The sequence below is a fragment of the Lethenteron reissneri genome, chromosome 38 (assembly GCF_015708825.2).
Source record: "Lethenteron reissneri isolate LAM-NWPU_2019-01 chromosome 38, ASM1570882v1, whole genome shotgun sequence".
Classification (NCBI taxonomy): domain Eukaryota; kingdom Metazoa; phylum Chordata; class Hyperoartia; order Petromyzontiformes; family Petromyzontidae; genus Lethenteron; species Lethenteron reissneri.
Window position 1 is genome coordinate 11,831,796 of NC_083816.1, and position 23,206 is coordinate 11,855,001.

Genomic DNA, 23,206 nt, shown 5'->3' on the forward strand with positions numbered 1-23,206 from the left:
CATCCGCTTCGTAATCTTCCTGCGCTTTTCTCCAGCCGACCCTACGACTGTTCCTCCTCCCTCCTGGTGCCATCCCTCCTCCACAAGCGGTCTTCACCCTTCTTGCCTTCCCTCCCCATGGACCTCTTAATATAATATAACGTGCAGTCCCTTTATCATTCCACTGTTGGATGAAGGTCTCCCAACACCTCTTGATGGGGGTTGTTTTCCCACACTTCAAAATTGTTCTTCACGTAAACACGTATTTCCCAAACAAGGTGTCGTAATTGTCATGCAAAACGCACATTTGCCAGTCAACTGGTTAATTTGTTTTGGAAAAGCTGAAATGTGAAATGTATGTAATAGAAGGATGTGAAGGTGCAGCCCTGCAATGTCCTGCTCGCGCCACTGCTGGCAGAAGGGCCACCGCTAGCCGGAGCCTCAGAGAGCCCCCCTAGAGGTAATTTGGCCTACTCTTCCGCACCGGCCGGACGTCTCGGTCAAGGCGGGAGTTCCCGCGCCAAACAATAATGCGCGACAAGTCAATGCAGGTTCGACCTCACCGTGCGGTGCCCTCTTTCCGCGCAGGAAACCTGTGCAATGGCAAGTACCACAAGCACCTGCAGGATGTGTTTGCACCCCTCGTGGTGCGCTACGTCGACCTGATGGAGTCGTCGATAGCGCAGTCCATCCACAAGGGCTTTGAGCGCGAATCCTGGGAGCCCGTCAAGTAAGACAGCGCGTCGATTCTCCCTGTCAATCAACCGCGTCGCACCCTCCGTACACCCTCCGCACACCCTCCGCACACCCTGCGTACACCCTCAGTAAACCCACCATCCACCTCTTTCATCATCAGCAGCATTCCTCCCCTACAGCGCCATGACCACCAGCAGCATCATCATCATCAGCAGCGTCAGCCTCATCATCGGTTGAGATCGTGGGCTCATTGTGGTGGAGTCTGACCGCTCTGTTTGTGAAGTGATGCCATGTGTTTGTGAAAGTTTCTCGTGTTAAAGGGTTTCTCTTTGACGGGGTTTGTCTACGCTGTCTTGGTGATACTTGCGACGTGATTCTGCTGTAAATTAGACATCACGAATGGTAGGTTTCAAGGCACGGGGATGTAAATATGGCTATGGTGTTGACGTTGGTTCTTTTGATCTACGTTCATACATAATAAACGTGTCATGCATAATTATGCCTAACATGCACTGTCACATAAGTTACCACCTTGCGATTGTTTCCAATGCGACGCTGTGCACTGTTGAAAACTAAGCGATATTTTGTGTTGCTCGCTAAACATATCTCATCATCATCATCTTTTTTATTTTTCCCCCACCACTCCGTGACTTTATCCGTGTTGTCACTATCTGCAGCTCGATCCCTCCCGTGAGTTTTTCGCTATCGGGGGGCCACCGGTTTTTTTGTTGTTGCACCGGTGAATTCAACGATAATTCGCCTCGCGTTGGCTTCGCAACGCGAGCAGGTTAACTAGCGCTTAGCCCCGTCTCCGTGGTAACCTCGCATTGTTCTTCTTTCTTGTCCAGTCTGCCTTTGCTATTGTTTCATAGAATTCACAGCAAATACCGCCTTACCAAGCAAACATATGGTTTTCATCATCGTCATCAGTGTTATTATTGTGATCATTATCCCACGTCGTGGCGTTCAACCGCAGTTTGTACAAAACCGCGTGCCACATTTGCCGCGAATATTCCCAACGGCGTCACGCGTCAGCAAAGTGCAACATAAGTGCCCCTTTGCAGCGGCGTCTGTTTGACCGTGCCGCGCGGTATTGCTGTGAATTCGTGCTAACTGCTGGTTACCTGCGCTGTTCTGCACTTGCCCGCTTCACAACAACAAACAAACAAAAACGACGAGACTCGTATTTTGCGTTAATGTCTTGCGTGCGTGTGTCCGTGCGTGCGCGTGTCTCCTCCTCTCTCCGTCTCTCTCATCCCCGTGGTCGTGCAACTTGGAACGTGTGCCCCCCCTCACCCCCCCTCACCCACCCCTCACCCCCCACCCCGTGTGCTCCCGTCTCTTTTTGTTCTTCTTCCGCAGGAATCTAACCAGTAACCTCCCAAACGTCAATCTGCCAAAAGTCCCCAATCTGCCCGTTAGCCTCCCCCAAATGCCGCAGATCCCGCAAATGCCTCAAATGCCGCAGATCCCTAGCTTTTCAACGCCGTCGTGGATGACGGCTCTGTATGACCCAGAGTGTGTACTCCTTTTCGCTCCTCTCTCATATTGTTTCTCCTCGCACCCCTCCCCTCCCCCCGTAAGCATGACTTGCATGTGTGTGTGCCGTGTGCATGCGTGTGCTTTGTGGCAGCATGGAGCATGGAAAACGCTTCGGCTTCATTTATAGATTCTTCTTTCTCTCTCTCCTCCTTTTCCATTTTATTTGTTTTCGTTGCGATCCGCACGGCGGAGAAAAAAACACGCCCTTAAACGGATTCTAAAAAAGACTCCTCACTTCGCGTGCCACTTACAGCCAATAACAAGTGGCACGCGTGTTACGTGTTACGCGCGATCCCCGCCACGCCGTCTCCTCTCTCGGCAATTGCCGGATAATTGTAAAACGACGCACTTATCCCGAACTTAGCTGTTCTTTGTTCAGATAGGATTTCGTACCGGAGATCGGAGACCGCCGCTTGTTAAAATGGCCATGGATTGCATACATTCTGAGATTAACAAAAAATAAATAAACTCTCAAGTAACTTCAATGCGGACAAGGTCTTCGTGTTTTGAGATATACGGGGAAATGTAATTGTAAAACCTACAGAGCAAGTGCCCCGGTGCAAAGACGTTTTCGTTTTAATTTGACGAATGCTCACTTATTGGACGGTGTCGCCCAGCTTGTTGAGAACATTTTGAAATACGAAGCCACGTACAAAATACTGCTTCCTACGTGGAACTATTCAAAGTGCAGGAATCCATCTGGAGTTTTCAGTTACGATGCAAAGAACCCTGGCGTTGCGAAAGTCGACGTACCTACGTTTATAATCTCCAGCGTGATTGATATTAGGCTTCCAGGGTCTTAATGAAACGAGCACGCTGGTAATGGGTGCTGAAACGACTCCACGCACAATGTGCCCGCAAGCATAGGACGACAGCATTCTGATGTTAAATTTCGATTTAAAGCTTTCGTGACTGCAGGAATTCATCTTCTTAGTTCTTTCGGTAAAGTCACGTAGAATGGACATAATAAAATAATAAAAATAAAACATAATAAAATATAATAGTAGGTTTTTTACTGGTAAAAGAGATCTCATAGTGTAAATGCTTACCCCGAGCTCTCAATACTCTGATATTGCACTGTGTTTGAGTTGTACGCCTTCTGGTGTCATCTGGCCCTACACCAATGGGGACTAGGCTCTAAAGAAAGCCGTCTCGGGTGTGGGCCAATCAACTTCAAGGACAGTGCATATTATCATCCTTATCAGAGTTGCTTCTTTTTGTTTGCTTTTTTGACTACTTGTGTTGTGGTCATTGCAAACATGATGCCTTGAATAAAGGTGTCAGTTTTGTACCAGTTAAAAGGGTAAAAACCTACTATTATATTTTGCCACTGGTAAAAGAGATCTCATAGTATAATAAAATATGTTTTACGTAGAATGGAAATAATAAAATAATAAAAATAAAACATTATAAAAAAAGTTTTATTTTTATTATTTTATTATTTCCCTTCTACGTGACTTTACCGAAAGAACCAAGAAGATGAATCCCTGCAGTCACGAAGGGGGCATTCTGATGCTTTGCCCGACATTCTGAGAATTGCAGTTGCACTCATAGATTCCCCCCGCAGGATTCTCGCAAATATTATATTGCAGCTTAGTGCATCTAAATGCGTTTATGCCAACCTGTACACCGTTGCTAGCCACCAAATCACCTCCAGGCAGTACTTTGCACGTGGATAATAAGATTCGTGAATTACTGGAATGTGCGTCTGGTAGGCTCGTAGGGAATGCACCGTGCCGAAAGGTCACGGAGTCTTCTTGCTGCAGGTAGCAATCGAATGCTGTTATGAATCTGGCAACAGGTTGTGCCCACATGGTTGTACAAGTTGGCAGCAACTCGTGCTTTAAACGGTATGAGTCCACGTTGGGGCTCGGTTTGCTCTCTTCTGTGGTACCGTGTGCCTAATTTAAATCTGTACGGTCTACGGAGAGCAATTAATCTCCAGTGCCAATCATAGTTCCTTAGAGTCAATATCTCTTAAGATGCAGAAGACATTTAGGCAACTTGCAAAACAGAAAATCCATGCAAATATTTTGAAATGGGTTTTTATTTTACTCTGGACTATAATACAATCATATTTTTGGTTTATTTTTGAATGCTGGATAATAGTACATTGCTCCAATGATTTGCTTGTATAACATTCATTTTATTTTGTTCACATGCTGATGACGGGTTATGTTTTTTTGGAAGAAAACTATTTATATTTTTGTTTCAAGGACTTACGTCTCATTGGGTATTCTTTTTAACCAATCAGTGCATGTTTGAGCGTGTGCGCGTATGCATGTGTGAATGACTGCATGAGCGCGCGTGTGCGTGTATGCACGTGTGAATGACTGCGTCGGATACCTGCACACACGGCTCCATTCCGTGCAAGAAAAGCGAATCCGCTTTGGATTTTCTAGCGCACTCGTTTTGTGCGTACACCCTCGTAAGAGCCAACGGGTAACGATATGAGCAGCTTCTCTGATGGCAAACAGCAAAACCGAAGCTGTTCTCGTTCATCAATTGCCACCTGCTTGAGCAGGACGTGCACTCGGGGGTGTCGCGAACTGTGGACTGACCACACATTCTCGGTGGAATGGATCAGTGTTGGCAAGTATGATTGAATCAACCAATGGCATTGTTAACTGTTTACAGGTCAATTTATTACAGCCTCTCAAGGCATTAAATAGTAGTTTTGCTTACATTTATATAAAACAACGCTGACATATTCAGGTTATATGCGTGCACACTTGCACCTCTATCGCCACATTGCTCAATTTGAACTACTTTGTCACAAAATCTCAAACTTGTGGCTGGTATCTATTATTACAATAGAGCAGGCTAAGCATGTGGAGAAGGCCATGAATATTTTAGCAGACAACAGTAACCACGCAAACTGCCTCCACTCCGTGAACTGCGGAACTCACGGACGGACATGGGTTGCCCGCCACCACCACCCCACTCCCACCATTTACATGTTGGCTCCCAATTCGGGCCTAAATTGTCGTAAGTTTCAAACAACACGCAAAAAACAACGTGTGATAAGCACTCGGCCTTATCTACAAGAAAACCCATCGGCATTTCCTGGAGAAGTGCATTGTGGTCCTCTTGCCGCAAGTCACCATCTAAATCTATTTTCTACATTTTACTTTCATGGTGATCTAAGACACGAGGTCCACAATGCATTTTTTCAGTAAACTCGGATGGTTTTTGCATAGTGCACAAAGCCTGAGGGCTATTTACAGGTTTCCTTATGCTGTTTGAAACTTATGGCTTTCCGACCTGCACTATGGTTGTGCTGTGATGGGTTTTTCACGTCATTTACAGATCTGATTGACACCTAAATTATCCCGGGAGGATTTCCCTTCTCGGGCTGGCCTGAATTACACCTGAGAAACCTGGCCCGGTATTAATATACTTTTCCCTGGCCGAGACCTGCCCTACTCACTTCATTACTCGACTAACTTAGACAATCATACAAATGCCATTTAGTCTAGCTGTCTATTAAACTGAATTCTGGGAGAAATCTGGCTTAACTGGAGGGCGCTTGAGTCAATTCGAGTCAGCTGCCCACGATGCAGACTGCGCGTGAGGTTCGTTCGACTCGAGGTACAATGTCTGGTTATTGATTTACCGCACTTGTTAGTGCTATGGTCTCGATTACTTAACCGTCCTTTAGTCAACGTAATACGAGCCCCGTAAATATCGTGTCGACGACCCTCCGACCCTTGGCCTGTAAACAGTTAAAATGGGCGGGCGCAAGCGTCCACACCCCCCCCCCCAACGTGATCCTCGTAGCACCTTGGCGCACGCGCGCGACCTTTTCCCGCCTGAGTGTCATCCCGCGCCGTGCGTCTGCTGCTCTTGGCGTAGCAATGGCTCGGCCACATCCGAGGACCTCTTCTGGAAGCTGGACGCCCTCCAGACGTTCATCGGGGACCTGCACTGGCCCGAGGAGGAGTTCGCCAAACACCTGGAGCAGAGGCTCAAACTCATGGCCAGTGACATGATCGAGTCGTCCGTCAAGAGGTGCGTAACGTCGCTCCAGTCGCTCGCTCGCCGTCCGTCGGTCGCCTCCCCGTCACTCGTCTATTCTACCACCGTGGTTTGCTGTTGCCATGAACTTCACTCGTTGACTTCTCCACCCCGTGTTGAGAACTCAGTCGACCAGACGAACTAGGAACGTGACGACGTCGTATAATTGCAATACCGTCAGTTGCCACGAAAGACACCTTATCATGACACTACGCGATTGGATAACAGCCGTTTATTTTCAACTTTCATAATCAAGTTTGTGATTTCGTACGTATTCTTTTTTCTAGGAAATAAAACATCTAAGAACAAAATGAACAACTATAATCGCAATGATAATGACAATATCTTAAAACATGTACCATACGACCGGCGTGTATCGTATATATCGTACTACACATTGCAGTATCGCCGCAAACATCGCCCCCATTACGATCCACGCTCTCGACCGCACCGTGCTCGCGCTGTTCCGTGCTTCTCCTCCGCGAAGGACGCGGGCGGCGTTCGAGGCGAAGCTGCAGAAGATGAGCCGCTCGACGGACTTCCGCGTGACGCAGTCCATCTGCACCATGTTCAACGTGCTGGTGGACGCCAAGAAGCAGTCGGTGAAGCTGTGCCACATGGAGATCGGCCAGGAGGTGAGGCCCCCCGGCCGCCCCCCCCACCTGCCGGGCCCCCGCGCCGATCCACCGCCGGACGGCGAGGGGTCCTCCCGGCACCGTGCGCGTCGCCGGGGTTATCTACCGGTACATGACCACGCTCGTCAGTGTGGGTTGGGGGGTCAGATTGGGGGTGTCCACGCTGGTACCCGCGTCGCCCCCTTTTTGAGTGAATTGTTTGCCCACGTTCCGCTTCGTGGCCGATATAGTAATGCGGTTTTGTAAATGCGCCGCAGTGCACTGACAAAAATGCAGCGCTGCCCAAACACACACACACACGGTGCACACACACACATGTGTGCGCACACAAAAAGACAAGTGCTGTTTGCGAACACCTATGAAGGCCGGCACGGCACACGAGGGGGGTGGGTGGCCAGCACCATGCGTGGCTGCCTTAGTCTCCCTGGTGGCGATGTTCACACATTGTACCAGGTACTCAATTGAGGCTGAGTCGACCTAGGAGAGGCCCAGACAGAACCGGTTTAAACAATGGTCATTGGTGAGAACAGGCTTTCCGATTTTTTCTGGCAACAAAACAGGTGTCAAGATGTTTAAAATACCAAACTGAAACCTTTTACAAGGAATCATGTCTGCATTAACCACAATACTTGTGGTCAGAATGCAAACAAAAAACATACTCTGATAGTATATGCATTGTCTTTGAAACTGATTTCGAGCCTAGTCTCAAACGGTGTTAGCCTTTTGGCGTCCTCTGGTCTAACACTGGCAAAGGAGGTCCCATAATGGTCATTGGTGTTGGCTGTGAGCGGGAATCGAACTACGGTCACCAGGTTTGTAGCGCAGGTCGCTATCCGCTGCACTCCCGCTCCCCATATGTGTGCAACCACACTCACCCGCTCATGCATGCGTGCACGTATACATGCAGACACACATGCAAATATGTAATGATCCACTGTTCAAAGCATGGGGGCAAGTGCTGTTAGCAAGGCCCTATTAAAAGCCACGAGGTCAAACTGCCTACGTGCGCACATGCACACTCACACAGGTTCATACAAACTCAATTACACATGCGTGAACTGTACGCACAAATATACACGCGCGCACGCACACACGTGGACCCACAAATACGTGCGCAAGCAAGGCAATCTGCCCGCGTTACGTGCCGCGCGTCCGTTTGCCGAACGTGCCGAATCCGCGGCGGTGCGGCGTTATTGTAACGAGCGGTCGCAGCACGAGCATTCTGAAAGGCTCTCGATATGAAGAGTTATCCGACGCGACGTTTCGCTTTAGTTAACGCGGGCGCCCATCGGGGGAGACAAATGTACGAAAACAAAGCAAAAACTAAATCTCCCGCGCAAATTGTCGTTACCGTCCGAACATCTCATTTCTGTCAAAGCGTCGTGCCGGCGGTCACGCGGCGCCGCCAAGAGACGCCTCCGAAGTCGCCGTGCGCCGGTGCCCTCCCGAGCGCTCGCCTCGTGCAAAAGATTCACAAACGACGCGAGCGAGCGCTGGCTGGGATGTGTGCTCCGCGCTTCGTTACACCAATCAGCGCCTAATGGGCACGCGACGCCGCGCGGGCACGCAACGACCCCCCCCCCCCCGCTCGTTTGCGCCGCGATGATCGGCGCTGCCTTTGCGTGGTCACGCGCCGCTCCTCGTTAGCGGGGGCGCGGCGGGAGCGGGCCGAGACGGAGAGAGTTGGGGGACCGCGGTGCACGTGTTGTGAACACACAATCCAGCATGAGCCCAGCCCGCTGCCCTGCTATTTAAGTGGCCCGTTGTTTTTTGCGCGCGTGTACGTATATTAGTCGGATCTCGCGAGTCACGCCGTCGTGCCGCCGAGCGTGGATCGCGGTTGGCGAACCGCAGTGGCGACTGACCGCTCTCGCCCCATCTGGCATGGACCGACACCGCTAGAGATGTTTCCTTGTTAATGCTACCAGCTAAGGCCGAGAGCGGTTGCACGCCAGCCCTCTCCGCCTGTGACGAGGGAGCAGCGTGGCGCGTGCAAACGCGATCAAACGTGGGCTCGAGTCGAGTGTCAAGTTTGGTTGCCCTTACAGGCTGACCCAATTTAAAATCGGCCAAATTCGTTAAGGGGTGTCCGAGAACTCACAGACACAAACTGACGTAAACCGGACTGTTTGCAAATATGCAAATGCATTTTGGCCTGATAGTTACCCATCAGCAGCATCCATGCTGCTGATGAAATGCATAAAGATAAATACTTGACGAGAGTATCCGTGCGCGTGCACGATTGTTTTTCTTGTTACGTCCAAATACATATTGAGGAACTGCCAATGGTAATGGTCCATTAATTTACCACTTTCATCGTTGTGCTTGAAATACTCGAAATATATCGGGCTCATGTTGCGAGCAAATGTGTTTATTCGGTCCTTTCCCCAAAAAAGTATCCCGTATAATTCTTCAGCGATAAGGAAGTGTGGTATGATGTTTTCCTTGTTTGTGTTAGCTCTTATTAATCCTGGGAACAATGACTCCGATCCACGGGCGTCCCATTGCCAGGCAAGTGGTGTCTGCTCACGCGGAAACAGAGCAATTGACTTTTCTTGTGGGAGGGTGCAAAGCATCGGGAGGAATTAACCAGCACAGCGGCGCATCACTCAGACCAGGTGTTAACCTGCACCACGGTGAGTCACTCAGACCAGGTGTTAACCTGCACCACGGTGCGTCACTCAGGCCAGGTGTTAACCTGCACCACGCTGAGTCACTCAGACCAGATGTTAACCTGCACCACAGTGAGTCACTCAGACCAGGTGTTAACCTGCACCACGGCGAGTCACTCAGGCCAGGTGTTAACCTGCACAGCGGTGCGTCACTCAGACCAGGTGTTAACCTACACCACGCTGAGTCACTCAGGCCAGGTGTTAACCTGCACCACAGTGAGTCACTCAGACCAGGTGTTAACCTGCACCACGGTGAGTCACTCAGACCAGGTGTTAACCTGCACCACGGTGCGTCACTCAGACCAGGTGTTAACCTGCACCACAGTGAGTCACTCAGACCAGGTGTTAACCTGCACCACAGTGCGTCACTCAGGCCAGGTGTTAACCTGCACCACGGCAAGTCACTCAGACCAGGTGATAACCTGCACCACGCTGAGTCACTCAGACCAGGTGTTAACCTGCACCACGGCGAGTCACTCAGACCAGGTGTTAACCTGCACCACGCTGAGTCACTCAGACCAGGTGTTAACCTGCACCACGGCGAGTCACTCAGGCCAGGTGTTAACCTGCACCACGGCGAGTCACTCAGACCAGGTGTTAACCTGCACCACGGTGTGTCACTCAGACCAGATGTTAACCTGCACCACGGTGAGTCACTCAGACCAGATGTTAACCTGCACCACGCTGCGTCACTCAGGCCAGGTGTTAACCTGCACCACGGTGCGTCACTCAGACCAGGTGTTAACGCTGACAGTGGCGTGTTACCCGTGACATCGGGGTTAACGCCTCAGGTGGCGTCCGTGCGCTCTTAAGTGTCGATTCATTACGTGAATTGCCGCTCGCTTTGAGCATCGGTCTAATAACTGAGCCCTTGTCATTTATCCGAAGGAGCTCTTGACCACGTCGGGGTATTAACGGCCACGAGAAATCTGCGTTATGAAGGAGACCCATTGCCCAAAACGTCACCAATTGTATATTGTTTTCCTTTTAATGCCACAGTGTTAGTTGATGAATGTGCTTGTGCACCGCTGCCAATGCAGCAGCAGCATCACCAACGGAACAATTATCCACCAACATAATTAGTCACCAGGACGAGTATTAAGGGTTATGAGTAATGCCAGATAAAAGGACATGTAATGCGCTACGTAAACGTATCTTTAGCTTGTCCATTTGCAAGTGCATTGCTATCGAAAATAACAACAATGGGGTCATTATCACATTAATGAAAAGATGTAGTGTTGTATTATAATGAATATTAACAATTAATTTTTTTTAAAAGAAACACTTGTACTTCGTCGTATTGAACTTAGCAAAATACGATTATTGGTAGCCAGATTGTTCAAATAACCGATGTTAATGCTATCTTATAAGATAGCGATTTAGGAAATTAGCAGGTGGCATAGAGAAGGTAAGATGTGTAACAGTTGGGGACTGATCACGTTTCACTCCGCGGGATTCTGTGACTCGTCACAAGGGAATTCCGTGATTCCATCCAGGAATCGGTTCGCTCTGTGTGTGTCCCGTCTTCTCCGCCTCGTGTGTGACGTTTCATCGGCACGGTTCTGTTCACGCCATCGTCACAAGCGTAACATTCGCGTCACGTTTGTGATTTGCATCAAGTGCAAATCATCGATTGTCACACACGCGTGGTTCTACGTGTGCATCGCTATTTGCCGTTTGACCCAATCACCCGGAATGCCCTCGATATCTTCGGATCCCTAAAGCTAAGCCGGGTAAAACCTGGACACTACTTGGACGGGTGACCCCCCCATGCACCCGAACCGGTCGTCAGAGGCAGCTACGAAGCTACGTTGTGGACAGCGGAGGCCAGTGCAACAAGGTCCCTTGTTGTATTGTACTTCTATGCTCCCACGCCAAGGCTTGCAGCCTTCACCAACCCGCACTGACCAGCGTGGCGAGGTACGGTCGGATAGCCCTCGCGAGTCGCGCGGCGTGGGGAGGTCCTCATCCAGGGAGTGGGGTGACAAAAGTTGGCGTACGTACCTGTGCCTACTCCTCACGTGCACAAGCAGGCAACCCTTGCTCGGCAAGGAGGCAGACGCGTGGCGACGCGTGACGACGCGTGACGACGCGTGGCGACGCGTGGCGACGCGTGACGACGCGTGGCGACGCTCTTTCAAGGTGATGAGATGATTTGAGACGAACGCTGCGCCGCGACGGGTTAAGGTGTGCTGTCGGAGAAGTGAACGTGCGGTGGCGAGCACCCTGCCGCCTCGTTCACTTGCTAGCTTTATTGATCATCGATAACAAATGGGACACGCCACTTCTCTGGTGTTTGTTTTTTCGTTTGCCGTGTTGGTCCATCGCCCGGGTTTCGTTTTGCGTTGTCTTTCAGTGATTCCGTTGCTTTCGCTCCGCCACCGTTTGTCCGTCGTGCCTTCCGTGTTCGTTTTTGTTTCACATTCCGCCTTTGTTTTTTGTCTATGTTATTTTGTGCATTCCATGTTGACCTCCTGAGCAAGTTTGCAAAGGATTGGGTAAGTGTTGAAAACGGATAATGATGAAAACGGAAATTGTACTTGACGTATCGTGCGTGCGTACAAGTGCATCACAGTCGATTATCCGGCGTGATGGGTGGAAGGAGTGGTCCGGAATTTTTTTTATAAAAAATATTAAAATCACAGATTACACGAGACGTGCTTGAGTCTTAACCTGCGTAGAACGCGGGTCAACACGCGCGTTGTGCCGTCCGGGTCTAAAGTAATCGGTGTGTGGATGTTTGCGGTCAGCTGTCCGCTGTGTCACGGACCCACGACGGGTGAGGAACAGCCAATAAACCAGAACCCCCCTTCCCCGTCGAGCACGCTGAAGCTGCGATCTGGACAGCTCGCCCACGGATAAGCGAGAGTAATCTAAAATCTATATAAAAGTATACAGGTAAGAATAGCGCTCGTACTTTATATTCCTGCAGATGTGTCAACGACAAAAAAGCAAGCTTAGTACAGAATGACCACGAGAAAATGTACCAAAACATTACAGAAAAGACGAATGTAAAGGCCGAAATTGGCTCCTTGATTTTTAAATGTTCCGAGAGATGCGTTCAATTATTAAACACATTTCTTGAATCCCCTTGTGTATACTCTTAGGTTTTTTTCGGTAAAGTCACGTAGGTAAAAATAAAAATGCATAATAAATTATAAAATGATAGAAATAATTATAGAAATAGAATAATAAATCACGACGTTTCGGGCGCAACACAAGCGTCCGTCATCAGGTGGGACAACCACAGCACGAAACAAATGCTGAAGTGATCGCGATGATGATCCCCTTGTGTATGACTAATTGTTCACAGTTTAAGGGAAAAAAACAGCATTTAAACTTTGATCACACTGAGAGGACGACTATCGCAATCGTCCGATTATGGACAATTACAAAAGGCCAAACACAAATGTAAGTTCACCCTAAAGGGGGACATTTGTTGAACATCATTTTCATGGACAACAGGCTCTCACACTGGGGCACGGAACGACGCCGTACATTTGTGAAGTGTGCACTCTGCAAGACACGGGGGGGGCTGCACCTCGTGCTGCTCGGCCAAGGCTCCTTCGGGAGCTGATTTCGGCTCGCCACCAACGTCTCCTGGCTCCGGCCGTGACGCAAAACAACCGCGGCGGGCCGTGTGAACCGCGGCGGTCGCCCTGAGCCCGGGCCGTTTGGCCGAGACTCCCTTTGCCGCTGCCCGCCTGTGTTACAGAACCAGTACCACACGAAGATCGACGAGCTCATCGAAGACACCGTCAAGGAGATGATCGCGATGATGATCGGCAAGGTAGGAACGTTGGGTAGACGCGTCATAATTCTCGCGGCCTGCGATTCGATGAGCTTTCCAGATTCGGTCCCGACTATTGATTAAAAACATTTGTTTTCTTACTCTGCTCTTAATAATTCCATGAGGCAAATTGGAACACTTCCATACGCAGTAAAAATATACAAATTGTAAATAACGGCTTCCTACGCATGCAATTTAATGCATATTTTGTAAGTGTAAAATCGATTTTGTTCTCTGAATTGTTGAAGCCTAGTAGTGTACGGCATAGTTTACCCCTGTCTGCCTCTCACCATTAACGCCAGCGCCAACACCTCATTGAATTCAAGTTGTCTATTATCATATATTATATTATCGTGCATGTGTTTGCATGCAATATACAGCATTACCCCACAGGCAGCCACACACACACACACATTGTAAAGACATATTATGTATGCTACCGGGCCCTCCGAACAAGGCTCAAGGCAGTCAACAGCATGGGAGACCCAAGTGGGTTTCGCCCTCATAAGGCCTCATCGGTGTGCTGACCCAGCTTCAGACTGCCATGAATGTTCACTACCACTACTCTTGGAGCAGTGACCATCGGCCAGTGGAAGGCTCTGGCAGTATTTAGACTCTCCATGCACACATCCCTTCTGTTTAGTGGCAGTATTGTAACATTGACATACGCAGGATAAATTACGTCCTCGTGTGTCACATTGCCATATTAATATATATTACGTAATTATTTCAAATTCTTTACCCAGAAAAGCTGCGGTGAAACTTCGAAACTGTTTGGAAAAAAGTTCTGCGTGCGATATTTTGCCAATTTTTTTAATGAAGAACTCAGATTTTTTTTTTTATACACAGACAAATTCACCGTTATTCCTGTAGACAAATAATTGCATGGATAAGTGTGGATTAACTGCTTAATACAGTGGCCCACCGTCGCGATTTACAAATAGTAATGGACAATAATACATCACAGTTGCGTTTGTTAAACATTTACAAATGTCCCTGGCTTAAAAAGAAACCAATACGGCCTGTCGATAAAATAACGTGAAAACAGAATGAGCACCTCTTGTGATTGCGGTAGAGACTCACATGCAGGATGCGAGACAAATGAGCGACCATAAAAAGTACTGCAAATATGTTGGGACACCGCAGTCGCGCTTAAGGGGGGCATATCGATTGTTTTCAGGTGAAGATGGTAATATTTTCACACTCGTCCATTAACCCAATCAGGTCATTTGAGAGTTACTTTATTAAAAAAAATCGCAAATTCGAAACCGTGACACCGGCACACGTGGCCTGCTTATTCCTTAGAACGTCACGGGAACCGTACCGTCCGTTGTGAAGCAGACGTGCCCTATTTTATGTTTAATACACCAGCAGTGTTAACTAGGGCTGCCACCGGGCTGAAACCAGCAGCTCTACAATGTTTAAAGAGCGACAGCTCGCTCACGTCACCCCTGTGAGTTAGGCACCTCGTGCGTGCGTACGTGTGTGCATGAGAGGTGCTCGCGAACAGCACTTGCCCCAAACAGTCTGTTGAGGCTATACGGGGGACATTTGTCTGTGAGATGCCAGTCATCTCAGTCATAGCTGCTGGGCCTCCTGCCAGGAAGCCTTCGACACTACAAAGTGCACCTAGCCTGGCACAAGCGCCATACTGACGCCACTGTCACTAAGTGGTGAATGTCGGTTGTTTTTGTTGTTGCTGTGCACAATTTGTAAAGCATCGGTACCGGCCACGCCACGCCGCCGTGCGCCGTTCCCGTCTACATCAGTGCTCGCTGACGGCACTTGCCCCGACGTTCTGAGAAGGCGACACGAGGGTGCCACGGTGGCTAGGAGATGTTAACTCCCTCGCCTGGTACACAGGAGGTCGTGGATTCGATCCTAACCCTGCCGCTTGTATGTTTGGAGTTTGCGTGTCTTTCTCTCCGTGGATTTTTCTCCGGGTCCTCCGGTTTTTCCCTCCACGTTTAGAAACATGCGTTTAGAATATTTGGCCACTGCTATAAGTTTCCACGTGATGATGAGCCACTTCGTTGAGTTATCATTTGCAATGGCCAGGTCGCTTCTGAAAAAAGAGCTACATAGCTCGGTGGGCCTCACCTGGTAAAATATAAAAATGTGCCTCTAGCACGTTGCGTTTGTTGCGCGCGTGCAGTTTGTGACGGTGCTGGAGGGCGTCCTCTCCAAGCTCGGCCGCTACGACGAGGGGACGCTCTTCTCGTCGTTCCTCTCCTTCACAGTAAGGCCGCCCCCCCCCCCGCCCCCCTCGCCCCCCCCGCCCCCTCGCCGCTCGCGACACGAACGCCGACCCCTCGCGTGGCGCGCCGCGGTCCCTCCGCTCGGTGTCTCTTATATTTTCGTGGGGCGTTGGGGGGGGAGCGGTGAGGGAGACGGAGCTGCGGTTTGAGGCCGCGATCACTCAGTCTCCCTCCTGGGTTTCGTGCCAAACCGGATCCGGCTCAAGGATCCAAGCGCGCAGTGCGCTGCTGCGAGGAGTGGCCACGGTATAATGACTCACGAGATGATGTCGGTATAATGACTCACGAGATGATGTCGGATCTCGCGATGTTTACGTCATCGCGATATCGCTTTCCCGTAACTTTGTAAACGTCTTTTCGCATTTTTCGGCTTCTTGTTTTTGTGCTTTGCTACGCTACAAATTAAGATTGCTGAGAGGTTGCTCAACTGCACTCAACGCAAGCCTGCCATGAGCCTTTCTAGTGATTGTGGTCCATAGCGCTTATGATGCACACGCTGTCGGTTATGCACCAAGCAAGTCAAATAATTCTACAAACTGCGAAAAGGGTGGCTGCGTTTCATCGCCATTCCGTCAATTCCCCCGAAAAACATTTTGCAGAGAGCTGGTTTAACGAATTACAGCTAGCGATGGGTGAATATGCCATTGCGTACATACCACACTGTGTTTTGTCCAGAATTAGAATATTTCAGAAGAATCTGAATATTTATAGTGGAGGAATCCAATAAGCTATAAATCTCTTTTTCACAGATGTCAAGCAGGGGTGGGTAAGAAGGTTGTAACAAATAATAGAAACACACCATAGGAGTGGAAAGTATAAGACAGGTAAGCAATTCACTTTAAAACAAAATAGGATATTTCCGAAAAACAAATTGAGCAATGACGATCGCGATGTTTTGCGCAACGGACATTACGATAACCGCGGCTCTTCACACCGCACGACGAGCTCGTGGCACTGCCGAAGGTCGCCGCTGCCGCGGTGCCCGTGCGGCACCAGGGTGCCCACGAGGAGCACCTCGGCAGCGCCGGTCCCGGCGAGACCGTACGGCACCGCGGTGCGCGCCGCGCCGATTGACGACAAACTGTTCTCTCCTTCCCTGCCCGCACTCCGTCCGTGAAGATGAAGGCTGCCTCCAAATATGTGGATGTTCCAGTAAGTAAGGCCGATGTGTCTGAACGTAAATAGTTAAAACCGTCATTGTATTAAAATGCACTCACACACGCGCACCTCGATGTAATAACGATGATGATAATGATGATGATGACTCGCACACGCCACACACTTGTGCTGAACATAACATTTCATGAATATAAAGCAACCCTATCATTAATATTCAATGTGCTTTGCTTAACGAGATAAGAGCCATAATATAATTTAAGGGGCTTAAAAGTAATTATTTTGTCATTTAACTCTGGATTATTCTCAAAATGTAAGTTTTGTATTCAAATCTAGAATTAATGTAAGTTTTGGTTTGTACCTGGAAACCGTTTAATTGTGGCCAGGTATTTACGTGAATGTGCGTGGCATTCTAGCATGGAGCAAACTGTACTGTGCTCATCGTATTTTAGCGCTGACACCGCTGCCGCCACGTGTACTCAGCACCAACTCCCACCACAACCACCAACCACAACATACTGCCACCACCACCACCACCACCGCAACCATTGCCACGACCATCGCCACCACCGTCGCCACCGCCACTACCACCACCGCTGACCGGCGTGCGACTGCTGCCCACAGAAGCCGGGCATGGACCTCTCCGACTCGTACATCACGTTCGTGCGCCAGAACCAGGACATTCTGCGCGACAAGGTCAATGAGGAGATGTACATAGAAAGGTTGTTTGATGTAAGTAGCAAACCCCCACCGCTCCTCTACCCCCCCCCCCCCCACTCCCACATCGCTGCCAACTCAGAAACCCCACGCGGCGCGGTGAGACAAAGGCGCGGACTGCGCCCAGGGATGAGTCACGTTTCGAGAGCTGCGCCTCGACTTAGCGCCACCGCTAGCGACCTCCTTCCCGCGCTTCCAATTCACAACCTCTTGGCTTACCGCGTCTCTCTCGTGCGCGCCTCGAGTCCCAGTCTCACGTCGCTCGCTCCCACCTCTACCTCTCCTCGCTCTTTCTCTTGTTCAGTTGCAGCGCTAAGACGGCTGTTGTATTTGTTTGTCGTGGACGAAGGGGGGTGTGGGATGGGGGTTGTTTATTGAATAATTCGCGGCTAATCTTGGCATAATAATGTCACTATTGTGTTTTAAGTTATAAAGCTGAGATTACCGCTCATATGGGTTACTTAATGTAATACTGATCCTTGGAGTAACGGCGTATTATTGAGTGTCGCAAGCCACATTCGGGTGATTGTGGTCTATTCAGAAGGGATTGTTCCATGTCAGGCATGCAGCGCATTCGTGAATTATCTCACTAAAGTTGTGCGAGGTGGAATTTTTGTAAATGCTACAATTTGTCTAATTATTATAATAATTATTTTGTTTGTGGGGTCCCTGGTGACCAGGCCGAGGCTAAACTTAGCCCCCAGTCTTTTACGTTTTCATGGGGAATAATGAGTTCAGAAAATGCTTTCGACACTAATTTCTTACACACCCAGTCAAGTGCAGTATACTGAAGATGCCATTTACCATCGTTATCGTCTGGCTTATTTTTCCCATCATAGCACGACTACCACTGCTGAAGATGAGCAGCAGAATTCAATCACGTGATCACCTTTCTGCGTATTCATAATCATTTGCAGCCATTAATCAATACACCAGGCCTCATCACTGGGGTTACCGCCTGTCTGCAATTGGCTTCTGTCTGGGAATTGGCTTCTGTGTCAAGAATTCATTTGCACTGAGATCTGGTTCCAGTATTGTGTTGAAATGTATCGCAGTAAACGGCACAGTTTTGATAGACTTAAGACTGACTGAGAAATATATGCGGGTTTGGTCTGTGGAATAGGTCGCGACCCCACTCGCCACTGCGTGTTGGTCGCGGGGGGTGTTTGACCACGCTGGTCAGTGCATGTCGGTGAAGAGAGAGTCTCGGGAGAAGCTGCAGATATCGCTCGCCACTGCCGTTAGCACTGGCCGCTAATCAAACTTGCGTTGCAGGGTTTAACGCTAACCATTGTCCCACCACTCCTCCCTGTGTATATAAATAAAATACCATAGGTTCGTTAGTCCAGAGTGAAATACAAATAAGGATGTGTCTTTATAAATTAGTCATCGTATGTCATTTACAAAGTGGCCAGTTTGATTCGTGACAAATACAATTTTAACATATAACGGGTTACTCTTTGGAATAATAGGACAGGGTTTTTACTACTTCTAGTTCTTAAAATGTGACAGTTTATTCATTTACTTTAGCAATTCATCATGATTCAAAACAACATGCTTTTGAAGCATAGTCTGAAACTAAATGATATTAATAGATAATTTTCATACTTTGGGTCATTCTCAGTTTCCTTCATTGCTAACACTTCCATTCTAATTCACATCTCTAACCATGACCCCATGGCTTCGCGTGTCTGTAGAACGTTAGGGCGCCACGGTGGCAAGATGTTAACTACCTCGCCAAGTATACAGGAGGTCGTGGGTTCAATCCCGACCCGGATGCCTGCTGTATATTTGGAGTTTGCATCTTCTCCCCGTGGTCGTGAGGATTTTTCTCCAGGTCCTCCGGTTTTTCCCTCCACATTTATAATCAACATCAGTTTACAGTATTTGGCTGCTATACATTTCCATACGATAAGCCACTTCGTTGAGCTGTCACGTGTGGCCAGGTCACTTCTTACAAAGAGCTGCATAGCTCAGTGGGCCTTGCCTAGTAAAATACAAATAGTTTAGTTGAGACTGGACCGCGTATGTTCTTCATGCCGACATCTGTAGCCCCTCTGCTCTGTAGACTTCAGCTCCACCATCTCACAGCTTCAGTCCTCCTGCACGCGGCCTCCTGCCTCGCAATGTGACTTTGCCCTGTGCCCTGGCGCGCGTCGCATTTTGTCTCGCGAGCGAGCGCGATCCTCGCTATCGAACAGCCTCTCTATGTACGTCCGCCATCGAGACCCCACCATCGTGCGCCGTGCAAGTCCGCCGCCGCCACGGACGGTAGCCTCGCTTGCATCTGGAGCCGCGGTGATCCTTCGGCATCCTACACGGGTCGTTCACGTTTTGGTTCCCCCGCGAGTTTGCCCGCGACCCAGCGAGAGCGCCGTCCGCAGAGATGGCGCCACGCGCGGCGGGGCCGGGGGCGGCCCGACGAGAGCCGTGCGGCGCACGCAGCGGGCCGCCAGCCGTGGGCGGCTCTCTGTGCAGCTACGTCCACGGCGTCCCCAACCGAGGCCACCGCCTCCGCCCTCTCGCTGTCATCCTGCTGGTTGCCGGCGAGAGATGATGGACGGTGCCAAGAAACTCGCCACCCTCCGCACTCGGCTGTGCGTGGTTCACCCCACAGCGGCCGCTTCACTTGCTTAGATTATCGTCGCCGCTTTCAAATTAGGGTATCGATCGATTCGCGTCGAAATTTGGCCTGAATTTATCCAAACAATCGAACCTGCTGGAGAATCCTAATGATATCAGTGTGAATTTCTAAAGCGCCATAACATGGAATCGCCCCCGTACCTACATTGTTCCCCAAATTGTACAAAGGAAGGCGCCCGTTAGAGAGCGGAACAACGTGTTGGATGCAGCTCATTCCCCGAACCTGGGTTGTCTAATTTATTGCACATTCACACTCTGTAGGTAAACATTAGCCGTATGGATTGTACGTGTACATATTCATGGGATTGATTGTACCGGAGGATTTTTTCGGGGAACAAACCTTTTCGCGCAAGGCGCGTCAGCCGCGTGATGTAAACGCGCGTCACTGCTGCCGTCGGGCCTGTGGCCTGGCCGCTGCGGCTGTTGTGGAGGACCCGGCCTGGCGCCGGCCATCACCGTCTGGTGATCGTTCTGACGGTGGGCTGCGCTGGCGGGCGCACGCGATGACGTCACAGTGCGTGGCGTTAGACATCGTGGAGCGCGGGGCACGCGGCGTGACAGAACGACCCAAAGAACAATAGGCGCGGTTCATGACCAGTAAAATAACGCTCGGAAAATAAAGGTGCGTTTTTTTTTAAATGAAAGTTGTTCCGTCGAAAAACAAAGCGGCTAACTTGCTCGCCATGGAATCGAACGATTGCGATGCGACTCTCGACGGACGATGTTTTAGCCGGGCGTGCCGGCACACACTCGGCGTGGGGCTTGGTGGATCGCGCGTAGGATCTTGACGCTCGTCAGACTCGCAGCCTCGGGGTGGCTGTGAGGCGCACGCTTTGAAGGCAGTACACAAAGTAGGTTACCGATCTATCCGTCCGGATTTTAGAGTTATTCTCCCCGTACGCACGCCGGTTCTCCTGCTTCGTCAGCTTCTTAGCACGTGCAAAATTCCCCTCGACATAAATTTGACTAGCATCACCAAGTAGGACCTTCATCGAAAGAATGGGCCCCGTAAGGCTGCGTGCGCGCGTGTATATAAATATATATTCTAGACATATAGATTATTTCATGTCCATAATGAAGCAAATTAATTTCACAGTTGCCTTCCAACCTCTACACTTTGCTGAAGCTTTGCACATTAACAGCTCGTTGAGCTAATTACAAGTCTGCGGCCACTCATTAGGGCTTGAAGCCCCCCCCCACTCCTCCCCAATCTTCCTAATGAAGTGCCTGTGCACGCGTCTGCATCGTTTCATCTCCGTACGAAAGCCGTGAGGTGGAGAAGACGTTTTTGTTGAAAGCTGTATTCTGGCTTCCCACCAGGGAGCTAAACGGATCTCTAAACTAACTGCGTGGCCTTTCCGCGCGTAAGACGACGATCCTTTACCGCGTTGTCGCGGCGCCGCCGGTTGCCCGCGTCGATCCTTGAGGCTACCGGTAGATCTGTGCTGCTGCGTCGCTACCCTCTGTGTGTGTGTCTGTCTGTGTGTGTCTGTCTGTGTGTGTCTGTCTGTCTGTGTGTGTCTGTCTGTGTCTGTGTCTGTCTGTGTGTGTTTGTCTGTCTGTGTGTCTGTTTGTCTGTGTGTGTCTGTCTGTGTGTGTCTGTCTGTCTTGTGTGTGTGTCTTTGTCCTTGTCTGTGTGTGTCTGTCTGTGTGTCTGTCTGTGTGTGTGTCTGTGTGTGTGTGTATGTGTGTGTATCTGTTTATGTGTGTCTGTGTGTGTGTCTGTCTGCGTGTCTGTTTGTCTGCGTGTCTGTTTGTCTGTCTGTGTGTGTGTCTTTGTCCTTGTCTGTCTGTCTGTGTGTGTGTACGTGTGTCTGTCTGTGTGTGTGTACGTGTGTGTGTCTGTGTGTGTGTCTTTGTCCTTGTCTGTGTGTCTGTCTGTGTGTGTCTGTCTGTGTGTGTGTTTGTCTGTGTGTGTGTCTGTGTGTGTGTACGTGTGTGTGTCTGTGTGTGTGTCTTTGTCCTTGTCTGTGTGTCTGTCTGTGTGTGTCTGTCTGTCTGTGTGTACGTGTGTGTGTCTGTGTGTCTGTGTGTGTCTTTGTCCTTGTCTGTGTGTCTGTCTGTGTGTGTCTGTCTGTCTGTCTGTATGTGTGTACGTGTGTGTGTCTGTGTGTCTGTCTGTGTGTGTGTCTGTCTGTGTGTGTGTCTTTGTCCTTGTCTGTGTGTCTGTCTGTCTGTGTGTGTGTGTCTGTCTGTCTGTGTGTGTGTACGCGTGTGTGTCTGTGTGTGTGTGTCTTTGTCCTTGTCTGTGTGTCTGTCTGTCTGTCTGTGTGTACGTGTGTGTGTCTGTGTGTGTGTGTGCGTGGCGCATTGGCGCGCACACTCCGATACTCCCTGCAGATATCACAGAGCGACCTCCGAGATCCCTGCGGGTGTCACGGCGCTAACTGTGACCTCTGCTAGGGGGCAGCACGTTTACACTTTGCGCTAGCGCTGACAATGATGTATATATGTTGAACTTCTTTCGCACCGTACGTAGCCAACCGTACTAATCGGAGGTGCGTAGCATTGTTAATGATAAGCATTGGTAAAGGTTATCCAGTAAGCTATATTCGCGTTAGACTCGCAATGGGATCTCATTCAGTTCAACAAAATCCTCCATGGCAGAATCCCCATTGGATCGCATTTCAACGATTGGAGATTTTTACCGTGGGAATCTCCTGTAAGAATCATGGAGAGTGAAATATTATTAATCGATACGATTTCCTGCAGGAATCGCCCTGCTGCTGTCGTGGTTTGTATAGTCATAGCAAGTCGCATGCATGCATTGAAAGACGAAACCTCGTATAGCCTTAACAGACTGTTGGGGCGTGTGTCGTTACACACAGCACCTACGTGCAGGACGCGAGGGGGTGGGTGGCCAGCACCACACCCGGGCGCCTTTGTCTCCCCAGTGGCGATATTTACACACGACACCAGGTATTCATTTGAGGCCGAGTCGATCTAGGGGAGGCCCAGGACCGGTTCGGATAATCATCACCGGTGTTGACCGTGAGCGGGAATCGAATTCTGGTTGCCGGGTTCGTAGCGCAGCGCGTTAACCGCTTCACTATCCATACACACGTACACACATATATGTATATATATGTGTGTATGCAGTGCACAAAACGAGGTAACATAAACAACCTGTATGCCATGCCG

General features: G+C 49.7%; 1 protein-coding gene across 22 annotated transcripts in view; it reads left to right on the forward strand.

The window, feature by feature from the left end:
- LOC133351733 (calcium-dependent secretion activator 1-like) overlaps positions 1 to 23,206 on the forward strand; it is a 363,205-nt gene that overhangs the window by 326,162 nt on the left and 13,837 nt on the right. For 11 of the 22 annotated variants that reach the window (XM_061567171.1, XM_061567172.1, XM_061567170.1 and 8 more), the window contains 9 exons: positions 568 to 709; positions 2,038 to 2,193; positions 6,073 to 6,228; positions 6,722 to 6,869; positions 12,025 to 12,039; positions 13,257 to 13,331; positions 15,487 to 15,570; positions 16,709 to 16,741; positions 17,330 to 17,437. In XM_061567171.1, coding sequence (XP_061423155.1) covers positions 568 to 709; positions 2,038 to 2,193; positions 6,073 to 6,228; positions 6,722 to 6,869; positions 12,025 to 12,039; positions 13,257 to 13,331; positions 15,487 to 15,570; positions 16,709 to 16,741; positions 17,330 to 17,437 — 917 coding nt within the window. The remainder of the gene's footprint in view (positions 1 to 567; positions 710 to 2,037; positions 2,194 to 6,072; positions 6,229 to 6,721; positions 6,870 to 12,024; positions 12,040 to 13,256; positions 13,332 to 15,486; positions 15,571 to 16,708; positions 16,742 to 17,329; positions 17,438 to 23,206) is intronic. The other 11 variants (XM_061567173.1, XM_061567182.1, XM_061567190.1 and 8 more) reach the window with 4 other exon arrangements.